The sequence below is a fragment of the Ochotona princeps genome, chromosome 28 (assembly GCF_030435755.1).
Source record: "Ochotona princeps isolate mOchPri1 chromosome 28, mOchPri1.hap1, whole genome shotgun sequence".
Taxonomy (NCBI): domain Eukaryota; kingdom Metazoa; phylum Chordata; class Mammalia; order Lagomorpha; family Ochotonidae; genus Ochotona; species Ochotona princeps.
The window spans coordinates 22,461,009-22,475,800 of record NC_080859.1 but is presented as its reverse complement, the minus strand read 5'-3'; the positions used below and the strand labels follow the sequence as shown (position 1 = coordinate 22,475,800).

General features: G+C 49.8%; 1 protein-coding gene across 2 annotated transcripts in view; it reads right to left on the bottom strand.

Annotated features, from left to right (window-relative positions):
- Positions 1-14,792, bottom strand: part of MRPS27 (mitochondrial ribosomal protein S27) — a 67,422-nt gene that overhangs the window by 5,926 nt on the left and 46,704 nt on the right. For both annotated transcript variants that reach the window (XM_004586259.2, XM_058656347.1), the window contains 3 exons: positions 7,360-7,474; positions 3,604-3,682; positions 1,957-2,072 (listed from right to left, as the gene is read on the bottom strand). In XM_004586259.2, the coding sequence (XP_004586316.2) occupies positions 1,957-2,072; positions 3,604-3,682; positions 7,360-7,474 (310 nt within the window). The remainder of the gene's footprint in view (positions 1-1,956; positions 2,073-3,603; positions 3,683-7,359; positions 7,475-14,792) is intronic.

Genomic DNA, 14,792 nt, shown 5'->3' with positions numbered 1-14,792 from the left:
CATGAAACGTGAAGTGCCTGGGACGGTGAGGCTTCCCAAAGGATGCTCAGAAAGATGAGTTTGAACACATGAAAAGGGTCATAACATTTCTGATTGAGAATACTGCAACGACAGCTGCTCAAATAGTAAGCTACTTATGTTAGATCCCTTATAACCCTTAGACCCGACTGCAGACACTATAAGACACTATAATGGAGCTGTGCAAGGTGCTAGGTCCCCAGGTCCTAGTTTCCCCATCACACTGCGCCTTACCTGTCAGTACAAAGCGATTGTACACACTCCCACTTCCCGTTTCTACTTCTCCACACTCATTTTAAGAATTGTAAACCTGCCCCCTCCTCTCTGCACCTCTAAACCACTTCAGTGTATTCCAATGTGGCTTCCTGTTCTCTTTCTCTCTCTATATATATATGTATAAATTAAAGATTTATTTATCTATTTAAAAGCCAGAGTTACAAAGGGAGAGGAAGAGATAAAGGAAGAGAGATTTCACCGGCTGGTTCACTCCCCAGATGGCCAGGGCTGGATCAGCCAAAGCCAGGTGCCAGGAACTTTCGGGTCTCTCATGCGGGGTTCCCAAGCCCTGTGCTCTCCTTTGCTGCTTTCCCAGGAACATCAGCAGGAGCTGGATGGAAAAGAGCGGCTGAGTCTCCACACCAGCTTTCCTATGGGATGCCAGTGTCACAGGAGCAGGCTTCCCCTGCTTGGCCACAATGTCGGTCCCAGCACAAAATACATCTTCAAAATGGGCACATCTCTGCAATGGTCGGACCAGAGCCATCACTGTTCTGATTTCAATGACGTTACAGCCAGAGACAGCTTTGTTAAGCAGTAATCTGGCCACACTGCCCCCTCTGCCAACCTTGCCTCATCCATGTCCTCCTTGCCACTGTGTGTTGGGGCTGCCCCAACCATCCTCTTTCAGCTCTGCCCTTCATGTCCTCCGGAACTAGGTAATTCCTGTTCATCCTCCAAATATTTCCTGACTGGAGTCTTTTATAATCCATTTCAGTCTAACATGCAAACGAGGCTCTAGCCCATGGGCACGTCATAGACTTCTCCTCTGCATTGCTCGCTACAGTCTTAACTGTACCCTGGTGTGTTTGTTTCCTTTGCCTTAGACTGTAAGCAGGCAGTGTTGGTTTGCCAATGCGTGGAATAGTGGAGCTTGTTATATTTAACGATGTGGGATACATCGCAGACATGTGGGAAGGCACATAACACCATCACTCCTTTAGGACATGGCCTGGACTACATCAATGTTGCAGTTTCTACTCAAACGGGGAGTTCGCGGGGCTACATCTGCACTCACAGGCAGCCTACAGAGCCAGACCACCTGGCTTTTCCACCTCTGTGCTTCAGTCTCCTTAGCGGTACAATCAGTGAGTATTAGATGTGCTGGTTAATCGAAACAAAAACAAAAGACATTAAGAGCTACATAAATAATGGTACTGTTGTTACGCTGAGGAACGCAGTGAACAGTGACTGAGCACTCAAACCTGAGAGCTGGAACCAAAACCTGGCATCAGGGCCTTCTGAAACATAAGGTGCCTAGCGCATTCACAGAAAAATACTGACGCAAATTAAACAACCAGTGTGCAATACCCTTGATGGGGGTCAGAGTTAGCTGCCCCTTGCTTCCTTGGCAGGTCACGTTCAGCCCTCAGTGATGATCAGGGACCCACTTCTGTGTGTCCGAGGGCTCTCAGCCTCGCTCCGAATGTGCCACACGGAGCCTGAGTTGAGGTTCTTCCAGGCGCAGAGACACACTGCTGGATGCCACGCAGACCGGAGCGTACACGCATGCCCAGACGTGCGTGACTACAGTGCCACACACACGAGCCCTTTTCCCAGACTTTCAGGGCAATACTGCCGCCGGCCACCCCCTCAACAATGCAGCTGCCACTGCAAGCTTCTTCCTGAAGCCCTCGGCACTGCTCGGGGTAGACCACTTACAGTCAAGGCCGTCTTCTTTGCCAGGCACTGGTACAAAACATAGAGGGACAGAAGCTGGGTGGAAGGTGCTTCGAAGGCTTCTTGCAACATGACCTCAAAAACCACAGACAAAGCATCTGGCAAGAAAATCAAAGGAAAAAAATGAAAGAAGACCAGCCGGAGAGAACATCTCCAAATCTCTTACTTGGCTACAAAGACTCTTCAAAAAGCAGGTGTGATAGAAAACCAATCTAATCAGGAAATAATAATAATAATAAAAGGTGGGATCTGCTCTTCCTCCCAAGGAAGTCTTCCTCCAAGCCTGCAGCGTCTGCCGTGCAGACTAATGTGAGCTAACCCCAGCGGGGCAGCAGTGCTGTCCTCCACGACACTGGACGAGCCACTTCGTGTTGCTTGGCTTTTCCTAATGAAACAATGCTGCATGCCCCGTCTGCTTTCAAAGATTTTTGGAGAGTTCATGTATGAAAATGTCTCAAAAACTAGGAAGCAACGTAAGGCCCCGCGTTCCCTCAGCTTGAAGAGCTACAGCATACAGAAGGAAGTACAGGGATTGGTCAAGGTCAGCCCGATAGGCAGGCCAGTGACTAGCCCAACGGTTCCATTCTCTGCTCTGGTCCCTTCTCTCTACTAAGGTGGAAGAGGGCAAGATGTTCCAGGAAATGCTAATCTTAGGTATTCAAAAGACAGGAAACCGGAAGCTAGAACGAGGTCAGTGAAGGTCGGAAGAGGACAAGAAAACCGCTGTTGATGGTGGGCTCTCTGAGAACGTGCACCGTTGTGTGAGCGTAACATAGAACATAAGGTGTGTGTTTCCACGTGGATGCTGGTCACAGGTGAGCAACACCTTGAGCAGTCTGATATTCTACAATATAAAAAGAAGCCAGAAAATCTAATCCAATTTCCTTCCCTTAGTGATTGGTTCTTAGAGAATAGTAACACTGGTTTAAATATGGCACATACTGCAAGCATCGCAAATGTCTCTGAGCCGTCCTGGTAACCAGCTTTTGCATTTACTCGCAATTCTAAGAGGCACGTCAGTTTGCAGCGGCCCCCAGCCAGCTGGTTCTGCATGAGCTGCCATGCCTGTGAGGTCAGAGATGGCATTTCTCTGTTTTTGTAAATAGGGAAGTTGAGACAGACAGGCAGGCAGGCAGACCAGGAAGTCATCTAGCGAATAGCAGCAAAATGAGGAGAGGAAGGAATGTTCTTGGCAAATAAATGACTTCGTAAAATAAAATATCAATAAACCCCCACAAAGTGAAGAAGCTAGGGTTGTTTTTTAAACTGTTCTGCCACTTGTTGCCCATCCAAAATGACACAGGACCATGGAGTTGTATTGACTCTGTATTTACAGTCTGCGTTTGGTTCGCAGAGGGATGGAATCAGATTGGCCTCCGTGATTAACCTTGTCTCCGGGCTCGTTTATGCACTTCGGCATTTCCTGACCTAGTGACAATAAAATATTTCTAAGTGGTTTTTTTTTTTTTTGCATAAATGGTAATAATCTTCACCACAACTTTTCTGACTGGAAAAGTGATGTGAAGAGATGCCAATAAGAGAACGGGGAGGCGCTTACACATCTCTATTGCCCTTTGGGGGAAGTGTACGTTTTAAAATAAATAACTGAATCTAGGTTTGCTTTCTTACCTTTGTAATTTTCTCTCTTTATGAAAGTATCCAACAGTAAATTGAATGTAAAGTTATCTGGAAAAATTCCATATTGAACCTGTAACGAAAATGGAAACCAGAGGGGGAAAGTCCTATTTTAATTGAGTCTGTAATACACAGGTCTAGGTATTAGGAGAAAACCTTTCGCCACTGGCTTTGGAACCTCTGCCTGTCACTGTACAGCATCCAAGAAAATGCAACAGCAGCTGTGACTTGTGGGACCTCACGGGCAACTGCAACTGTTGGTCAGGGTGAGGAAGTTGTGCGTGGGTGTCCGGTCTGATGCAGCTGACACGCGCGAAGCTCCATCCTGACACCGTCACAGCCCAGCAGCCTTCCGCCAGGCAGGTCTGAATACGAGAGCAAATGGACTCGGCAGACAGCACACGTGGTTCAACACCTTCTCCAAGTAAGCCCGGAAGCCTGCTTTTCTCCTTCTTTGCTTATTTTAAAGAACTATTTCAAATGGTGTGTGTGTGAGAGAGAGAGAGAGAGAGAGAGAGAGAGAGAGAGAAAATGAGATGCCTGGGCATCCGGGTCTCCCAGGTGGGCAGCGGGGACTTGAGCATCTGAGCCAGCATCTGACGCCTCTGACGCGCGTTACAAGGAAGTCACTCTAGAAGTGAAGTAACCAGGACTTGAACCAGGAGCCCCAATATGGGCTGCAGGTGTTTTAGACAGCAGCTTAACCCACTGCACCACAGTGCTTGCCTCCTTAGCCTGGCTTTCATTTTTTACTTTTTTTTAAAAGCATTTGTTTGATTTATTTGAAAGGCCAAGCTAAGACAAAGGCATGGGATAAGGAGGGAAGGAAGAGAGACAGATCTTCCATCTGCTGGATCACTCCCCAGATTGGACTGATTTTCAAAGAGCCAAGAAATACACTAACAGCATTTACTTACAAAAAAAAAAAGCAGCCAGCAGCCCAGTGTGATAGCCTAGTGGCTAAACCCCTGCTTTCGTATGCGCAGGGATCCCACATGGGTGCAGGTTTGTGTCCTGGTCGCTCCACTTCCCATCCAACTCCCTGCCTGTGGCCTGGGAAAGCAGTCGAGGACGGCCCAAAGCCTGGGACCCTGCACCCGTGAGGGAGACGTGGAAGAAGCTCCAGGCTCCTGGCTTCGGATCGGCTCAGCTCTTGTCATCGCAGCCCCTTGGGAAGTGATCCGGCAGATGGAACATCTCCCTCTCACTCTGTCTCTCCTTCTGTGTATATCTGATTTTCCAATAAAAATAAATAAATCTTTTTTTTTAAGAGTAAGCGGCTGCATAGTAATTTTATTTTATTTATTTATTTTTTTTTAAAGATTTATTCATTTTATTACAGCCAGATATACACAGAGGAGGAGAGACAGAGAGGAAGATCTTCCGTCCGATGATTGACTCCCCAAGTGAGCCGCAACGGGCCGATGCGCGCCGATCCGAAGCCGGGAACCTGGAACCTCTTCCGGGTCTCCCACGCGGGTGCAGGGTCCCAATGCATTGGGCCGTCCTCAATTGCTTTCCCAGGCCACAAGCAGGGAGCTGGATGGGAAGTGGAGCTGCCGGGATTAGAACTGGCGCCCATATGGGATCCCGGGGCTTTCAAGGCAAGGACTTTAGCCGCTAGACCACGCCGCCGGGCCCAGTAATTTTATTTTAAAGAACACTTTATTAAGATTCTATTTATTTGAAAGGCAGAGTTAGGGAGAGGCAGAGAAACAGTGGAGGCTCCAGAACAGAATTCTCTCTCTCTTTTTTTTTTTTAAGGATTTATATATTTCTATTTGAAAGGCAAATTTTTTTTTTAAAGATTTTTATTATTATTGGAAAGCCGGATATACAGAGAGGAGGAGAGACAGAGAGGAAGATCTTCCATCCGGTGTTTCACTCCCCAAGTGAGCCACAACGGGCCGGTGTGCGCAGATCCGATGCCAGGAGCCAGGAACCTCTTCTGGGTCTCCCACACGGATGCAGGGTCCCAAAGCTTTGGGCCGTCCTCGACTGCTTTCCCAGGCCACAAGCAGGGAGCTGGATGGGAAGTGGAGCTGCCGGGATTAGAACCGGCGCCCATATGGGATCCCTGGGCGTTCAAGGCGAGGACTTTAGCTGCTAGGCCACGTCGCTGGGCCCTTGAAAGGCAAATTTTACAGAGAGGAGAGACAGGTTCCACCTCATGTCCCAAATGGCTGCCATAGCTGGAGCTGAGCCTATCGGGAGTCAGGAGCCTGGAGCTTCTTTTGGGTCTTCCGTGTGGGTGGTCCAAGCACTTGGGTGTCCTCCACTGCTTTACCAGGCCATTCTTAGGGAGCTGGATGGCAAGTGCAGTAGCCAGGACAAGAACTGGCATCCGTATGAGTTGCTGGCACTAGAGGCAGAGGCTTGGCACGCTAAGCCACACCAGCTCCCTGAAGTCAGAACTGTTAAAGCATGAATGCCTGAGAACCTGCCTTGGGGTTCTCTAGGAACTCTATCTGGGACACCTTCCTTCCTCAGCCTCAGTCCTGCAGAATCAGGCTTTTCAGAAGCTGGGCACAGGGACCTAAGCTTTGGTGGGCCTGAGGTGCCTGTCACGCACATGTCGGCAGAGCCTGTTGGTGCATTTTCGTCTGTTTGTGAGGGCCCAACCACCAGCAGCACCTGGGGACAGTTTTTCAATTGTACCCATCTCCCGGGGGTGGGGGGGATTCTGTTGCACTAAACCCCAAATGTGCCTCATTGTGGAGCAGAGTCATTGGTAACAGGCAGGTACAGGATGGCTTGGGTGTGCAGAAATGGAAAAAGGTTTAAAAACGAGTGCTTTATTAGCTGTAGCTCATGGGCAGTGGCAGCACCTCTCAAAGCAACCACTGAAACTGGCATGAAGTCCTAGGGGTTCAAGGATAAAATCCAACCATGTTAAGATGAGAACTCACTGGGAGCTCAGAAAAAAACAGAAGGGCTGGTCCTGTGGTGTAGGTGAGGCCCAAATCCTCCGTGGGAGTGAGTTCAGGTCCCACCTGCTCTGCTCCTGATGCAGCTCCCTGCCAACACATCTGGAAACCAGCAGAGATAGCACAAGCATGTGAGCCTGTCACCCACACAGACATCCTGACTGGAGTTCGCAGCTTCAGCCTGGCCCAGCCTGGCTGCTGGGGAGATTTTACAGAATAAACCTCTACCTCCTGCCACTCTGTGGGCACTGCAGACCAAGATCTATGCTAAGATGAACTGAATTCAAGTCACAAAATCAATCTTTACCCAGGGGGGCCCAAAAACCAAATCAGCATTCCTTCTGAGCTGTTATTTCCAAGGCCCAGGGACACTGTAGAGACGATACATTTTTGTAAAGCTAGTCTGATGGCTCTAGCTGTGTGCAGGTAGAGATCCATAACAATAACACTCCAAACTTTTGTCTGTTTACCCCAAGGAGGGAATATTCAGGAGAGGGGCCAAGAGAGAGAATATTTGATCTCAATGTCTGGAGGTCAGATCTCAATAAAAACAGCTGAGTTTCCCTAGTAAACGTCAGGACAGAATTCCCACCTCAGGGATCAAGCAGGAGGGCTCTTCTGATTGGACTTGCAGCTTCCCTTCTCTGGGTCCCTGTGCCTGGGAAAGCAGTAGGGTTTTTCATTTGCAGTTGGTTTTTCATTAATCCCTGGCCCTATTCTGAAAGTTGCTTCTGGGACCATTCTCCTCTGTACAGTAATAGGCATAAACATCGCATCGCCTGAACCCGGGAACTCGAGTTACAGGTGACGGAAAGGCACTTACCTTATTCACCACGGTGTGCAAGGCTTTGTCCTCTGCACCATACTTGAGACACTGCCTAATCCAGGAGTGGATGGTCCAGTCCCTCAGGTACCAGCAGTTGGGGCTGTGTCGGAATCTAAATAAAACACAAGCAGAGAGAAAATGGAAAAATGGTGTTAGTTCTCAAGCGTCTCTGTAGTTCAAACACATATATTCCATCAGGCACTGTGATGGAAGGCTGTAACATCAACAGTTGGTAACTCATTCACTATAAAATCTGGAATGAGAACGAGAAGGCAAAAGAGTGAAAAAAAAGGTTTACTATTAGTTCTCATTTATATTTCAATACTTTTACTTTAAAAAGAACCTTCAGAAAATCACTTTGGAGAAAAAGACTTTATTAACAATGGTGTTCTATAGATGCCTGGTGTATTACAATGTATAGCTTAAGCTGATACTTGGGAAGTGAAAGAAATTAAACAAAATAGCTCAGGAGCTGAAGATGGAAATAAGCTTGAGTAATGCCAGGAATTTCTTTTTTTTTTTTTTTTTTTTAAGATTTATTCCATTTTTATTACAAAGTCAGATATACTGAGAGGAGGAGAGACAGAGAGGAAGTGGAGCTGCCAGGATTAGAACCAGCGGCCATATGGGATCAAGGCGAGGACCTTAGCCACTAGGCCACGCCGCCGAGCCCCTGCCAGGAATTTCTTGAGCCACCTAAGAGAAACTGGAACACTCTTCCTGGAAACAAAAGAGAGCCAAGAAGAAAAGCAACGAAGGTTAAGCAAAGTCTAATGATTCCATTCTCCAGGATCCACTGTCCTGCTGCCTTCTGCTGAGCTCCATTCTGTCCTTCAGCCCACCTTTCGTCCCCATTAACTCTGCACATGGTCATAAAAGCCCAAAGCTGCCCAAGATGGGAACAGTTGGGGTGGAAGTTGCTTCCCCTTGGTCCTGGGGACCCATGACAGAAGGCTAAGATGGGGGAAGCACTGAGGCTCTTGGACCCGGTATCAAGGTGCTCGGCGCTGAGTACTGCTACCACCTGCAATCCCCATGTCTGTTGATGCACACCTGGAAGGCACAGATGACAGCCAAGGACTCGGGGCTCTGGATCGGAGACCCAGAAGGAGCTCTTGGCTTTGCCTGCTCCAACTAACACTGCTGTGGACACCTGAGGAATGAGCCAGGAGAAGCAAGTTACCTCTCTCTCTCCTTCTCAAACAAAGTTAGAGTGATGTCAGGGTGTGAGGAACACATGTAGAGAGTGGTGTACATACTATGTTTTCTCCACCTGCCTTGATTAGGGCAGCCCCCCACAGATGACACCGTGTGGTTAGGACAGCCCCCCACAGATGACACCGTGTGGTTAGGACAGCCCCCCACAGATGACACCGTGTGGTTAGGACAGCCCCCCACAGATGACATTGTGTGGTTAGGACAGCCCCCCACAGATGACATCGTATAGTTAGGATAGTCCCTCACAGATGACATTGTGTGACTGGGACAGCCCCCACAGATGACATCGTGTGATTGGGACAGCCCCCCACAGATGACATCATTGGTTAGGACGGCCCCTACAAATGACATCGTGTGACTGGGACAACCCCTCACAGATGACATCGTGTGATTGGGATAACCCCTCACAGATGACACCGTGTGATTGGGACAGCCCCTACAGATGACACCGTGTGGTTAGGACAGCCCCCCACAGATGACATCGTGTGATTGGGACAACCCCTCACAGATGACACTGTATGATTGGGACAGCCCCTACAAATGACATCGTGTAGTTAGGACAGCCCCCCACAGATGACATCATTGGTTAGGACAGCCCCCCACAGATGACACCGTGTGGTTAGGACAGCCCCCCACAGATGACACCATGTGGTTAGGACAGCCCCCTACAGATGACACCGTGTGGTTAGGACAGCCCCCCACAGATGACATCGTATGGTTAGGACAGCCCCCCACAGATGACATCGTGTGGTTAGGACAGCCCCCCACAGATGACATCGTGTGATTGGGACAACCCCTCACAGATGACATTGTATGGTTAGGACAGCCCCCCACAGATGACATCGTGTGGTTAGGACAGCCCCCCACAGATGACACCATGTGGTTAGGACAGCCCCCCACAGATGACATCGTATGGTTAGGACAGCCCCCCACAGATGACATCGTGTGGTTAGGACAGCCCCCCACAGATGACACCATGTGGTTAGGACAGCCCCCCACAGATGACACCATGTGGTTAGGACAGCCCCCCACAGATGACATCGTGTGGTTAGGACAGCCCCCCACAGATGACACCATGTGGTTAGGACAGCCCCCCACAGATGACATCGTATGGTTAGGACAGCCCCCCACAGATGACATCGTGTGGTTAGGACAGCCCCCCACAGATGACATCGTGTGATTGGGACAACCCCTCACAGATGACATCGTGTGATTGGGACAGCCCCTACAAATGACATCGTGTGGTTAGGACAGCCCCCCACAGATGACATCGTATGGTTAGGACAGCCCCCCACAGATGACATCATGTGACTGGGACAACCCCTCACAGATGACACCGTGTGATTGGGACAGCCCCCCACAGATGACATCGTGTGGTTAGGACAGCCCCTCACAGATGACATCATTGGTTAGGACAGCCCCCCACAGATGACATCGTGTGAGCCACAGTCCTCACTGCCATTTCCTTCAGTCACCAGGAAGCAAGACAATTGGGACTCAAGAAATCCAACTCTTCTCTTAAAAAAGATACAAGGCAGACAAGCGCGAGCCGAAGGAGTGTGCTGCACACGAGCCGACCTGGCTAGCCGCACTGTCGCTCAGGCTGCTTCTGCAATCTGCCACCTGCTGACTCGTGCCATCTGTTCTTAGGATAGAGTTTCCTTCTGAATAGGTTTTCTGCCAAAATGAAATCTGACAAAAAGAGGAAGGGAGAAATCGTTTCTAATTTCGGCTACTTGTTAACATTCTGGTGAGAGATCGGGCAAAAAGAAAAATGTGAGGTGTTTTATAGATTTAGGGCACTTTAGCCCTCTCCATTCTTAGCAGTATCTTAGGTTTGACTGGAAAATGTCTCTTTCACTTTGTATTTCCTTACAGAATTAGCCTCTTTAGTGAAACTGCAACATACATCTTTTTTTTTTTTTTGAAAGCTGGATATATAGAGAGGAGGAGAGACAGAGAGGAAGATCTTCCATCCAGTGTTTCACTCCCCAAGTGAGCCACAACAGCCGATGCTGCGCAGATCCGAAGCCGGGAACCAGGAACCTCTTCCAGGTCTCCCACGCGGGTGCAGTGTCCCAAGGCTTTGGGCCGTCCTCGACTGCTTTCCCAGGCCACAAGCAGGGAGCCGGATGGGAAGTGGAGCTGCCGGGATTAGAACCGGCGCCCACATGGGATCCCAGCGCGTTCAAGGCGAGGACTTTTAGCCGCTAGGCCACGCCGCCAGGCCCTAGCCATTACATCTTAATGTAAGATCTGCCTGGGGACCAGCACAGTGGCACTGCTAGCTAATCCTCTGTCTGCAGCGCTGGCATCCTATATGGGCACTGGTTCATGTCCTGGCTGCCACACTATTGATCCAGCTCTTGGCTTGTGGCTTGGAAAAGCTGCAAAAGATGGCTCAAATCCTTGGGATCCTGCAGCCATTTGGGAGACTTGGAGAGAGTTCCTGGCTCCTGGCTCTGGATTGGCTCTGCTCTGGCCATTGTGGCCATTTGAGAAGTGAACCAGTAGATGGAAAACCCCTATCCTTCTGTCTCCTCCACCTCCCAAGGTGATGTGCCTCACCTGCCATTAGGCCCCTTGGGTTTGGAGCAAGGGAAGCAATGAGCAGGTCAGCAGGGATTACTCAGCATCTGGCAGTTACTGGCCCAGAGTAAGTTTTCAGCAAATTAAAAAAAGGCTTCAGACCCTGTATGTACTAAACGCTGTTCTGCATGTACCAATCGCCTTGCTAATCTCTTCTGTCAACCTGAAGAACTACAGAGCCTCTGATTAGAGGGTCCAGAGTCTCACGCCAAGGAGAAGAGACACATCCAACAGTCACACAAGGTGGGGCAGGGTCAGTGCCGAAGGCAAGGCCCTTCTATGTAGAAAAGATGTTTCCGGTAATAGGGTGGTCAAGTTTAGTCTATGTTTGCTTTAAAACACTAATAAGGCAAAATGCAAAAAAAAAAAAAAAAAAAAAAAAAAGCCAAGTGTCAGGCTGGGCAGAGCAGGATGCGGGCCTGAGGCAACGACAGCGACTCCCTGATGGATCCCCTGGGCCTTAGCTCCTCAGGAGGGTCTGGAAGGTTCTACAGGAACCACCCAGGCCTCCTCTCAGCCCACCGGTGCTACAGGCTACTTCTCCCACGTGCTTGCTCCCCGCACCTCAGCTTGTAAGCCTAGTGCTGTATACCCCGGATGGCCGTTTCCCTCACGTGGTCCCTTGCCCTGTGGAAGTGGTCCTGGGCTGTCTCCCACCAGGGTGCTCCGTCAGACCCCCTTTCCTAATAAAGCTACAAGTCTCTCTTACTCTCAATCGCCTTTGAACCTAATATCACCACGTCTAATCTTTCTCTGGATTCTCCCTGGTGGCCACTGAAATTCCAGCTTTGCTGTCCTGCCTACTGTCCTTCCCGTGACACACATGGCCACATCACAGACACCTTTTCCCTTATAAAGACAGAAGCGTTGTTGGGTTTTGATGAGAGTTTAGCTGTAGATCTTCAAAGCTCGAATCAAAATGTTGAAAGTAAAGCCCCCTTTTCTTGGAATCATTTCCTTCTCACCTCTTAGAAGCCGACCACCCTCTTTGCACAGCAGCCCTGGGAGAGATCCGACAGGCCTCACAGGGGCCTTAAGAAGCCCGTTCCCTGGGCCAGAACGGATGAGCTGGTCTACCTGCTACGGTCTCTGTGCTCAAAGGCCTAACACACCATTGTCATCCAACTGGCAATCCTGAACCAGTTTAGGAATAACATACGTGTTAGGAAACAAGCTCTAAAGTGCACTTGTCAGCCAGGCAAATGGTCCCTTTTCTAAGTGCTCACAGGAGAAATTAGCACACGTTATATGGTGAGTAGAGATCTAAGAGGAGCGTGCCAAAGCCCCGGGTTGCAGGGTCCAGGTCTGGAGTGCAGGTATGAGAGTGACGTGCTGCGGCAGTTCAGACGGATTGCCCTGGGCCCCTCTTGAACCACTGCTCACAGTCTGGCTGGTGGACCAGCCGCTGGCATGGCCTTGTCGGGGAGGACTCTGCAGAGCGCTGGCTGGGCGTCCTCCCTTTTGGCCAGGATAAAAGCAAAGGGAGGACGCTGCTGCCACACTGCCTTTTCGGTTTGCCTGCAAACAGACTGGCTTTGGTTCTCGCCTGCTCTGACCACCAGCCTGGCAGGTTACAGATGGCCACTGTAGGAGTCGCCCTGCGCCCCACGCCATCAGCTGTTTGCTCAGCTCGACACAAGCTTTATTATTGCCAAGGCCAGCAGCGGGCTGCCAAGACAGGCAAACCATGTGAGCGTGGCAGAGATAAACAATTGCAACCCCAAGAACTCCACTGTGAAGGGAAAAGGTACTCTGGGCTCCTAGCTTATAAAACAGGAGTAAGCTTACAATATTTCTGGTGACATGCGCATTGCTTGGAGGGAAAAGAGAGGTGGTGTCCTGTGGTGGAACAGCGCTCTCTCGCTCTCTCTCTCTCTCTCTCTCTCTCTCTCTCTCTCTCTCTCTCCTGAGGCCAGGTGAGGGCTTGGGGGGGGTGGGAGGAGACACAGCTTGCTCCGGAGGCTCGGTCACAGCCAAGCCAATGGCAGGAAGCAAGACCTCCCTGTGCTCAACACTCAGGTTGCACTTTGAACTGTTAGAGGCTCCAGCTCCTTCGAGGCCTAGTTCGGCAGGAGGAGGAAGGCTGCAGGCCGACAGCCAGCCAAAGTTCCTGGGCTTTCTAGAAGGGAAGAGAGGTCATATGAAACACATGCCTGGTGAGAAGAGAAACACCAGAGGCTTACTGTGATTACAAACAAGGTACCTGACCATGCAGAAGTCCTTCGGGGTTTTCTGTTTGTGACCCAGTTAATCTTTTCTTCCATCGGGTTCAAATAAAGGTTTTGTAATTGTTGAATGGCAGGAGTGACAATGCTCACCAGCTCTTTTATCAGCACAAATCAAAGTGCTCCGGGCCGAGCAGGCCTAATGCAGGTACAGATGCTGTGGCCTGGAGCCCCAGCAGCTCCACTATTTAGCTGCGACACAGCTCTTCCACACAAATGAGCAAGTGCTCCACAATGCTGATCTGATTATAAGAGCCACCAAGCCCACCAGACACACACAGCTCCTGCTGCTCCCCAGGGAATGCTGTAACCTGTGGCAACAGGCTTTACAGATGGAGGACACCTCGACCCCGGAGCTGGGTAGAAGTGGCATAGGGGACAGGGGTGAAGGGAGGGAAGGACAAGTGCCAAGAAGAAAATTTCCTGTGGTGTGAACTGGGAAGGTTACTAGGAGGCAAAGATTGCAATTATCAAAGGGTTGAAGGCATCCTTGAACCACAACCAACCAGAAGAGGGCACCTCATCAAAACCCAAATAAAATTTAATTATTGCTGCCAAAGTCCTCATTCTTTTTGATAAGATTTGTTTATTTTTATTGACAACGCAGATTTACAGAGAGAAGCAGAAACAGAGAGAAAGATCTTCCATCCGCTGGTTCATTCCCCAAATGGCCAAAATGGCCATAGCTGAGCCGATCTGAAGCCAGGAGCCTCCTCCAGGTCTCTCACATGTTTGCAGCGTCCCAAGGCTGCCGGCTATCCTCGACTGCTTTCCCAGGCCACAGGCAGGGACCTGGAAGGGAAGTGGAACAGCCGGGATACAAACCAGTGCCTGTAAGGGATCCCAGAGCGTTCAAGACAACGGATTTAGCAGCTGAGCCATCGCTTCGGGTCCCTGCATTCTCTTTGTAAAACGGAAGCTGTTTTCTCGTCGCACAGGAGATTGTGTGTTAAGGAGATGGTTTCCGAGGGTCTGCATTCAGCACAGGGTTGCAGACCCTGCCTGGGACAGGCAGCTCCCACACATAAGTGCCCAGGTTCTGCTTCCAGGTCGGTTATGGTGCATCCCAGGAGTCATAGGTGACAAATCCAGGTACCAGAGCCCCGCCTCTCATCCAGGAGATTACAGGGTGAACTGCTCCCAGCTTCCGCTTGATTTAGCCTCAGCTGTTGCAGGTGCTTGGGGAAGTGAACCAGTTCATGGGGGATCTCCACAAATAAAAATCAATTACAAAAAAAAAGTTGGTTTTAGAACTAATAATTTTTAGTTGTACACAATACCACAAATAAAATCCAGTTCTGGGAGCTAGTGATGAGGCATACTGCCCCAAGCCTCTGTTTGAAGGGCCAACATCCCATGTAGGCGCTGGTTCAAGTCCTACACGCTCCACTTCATACC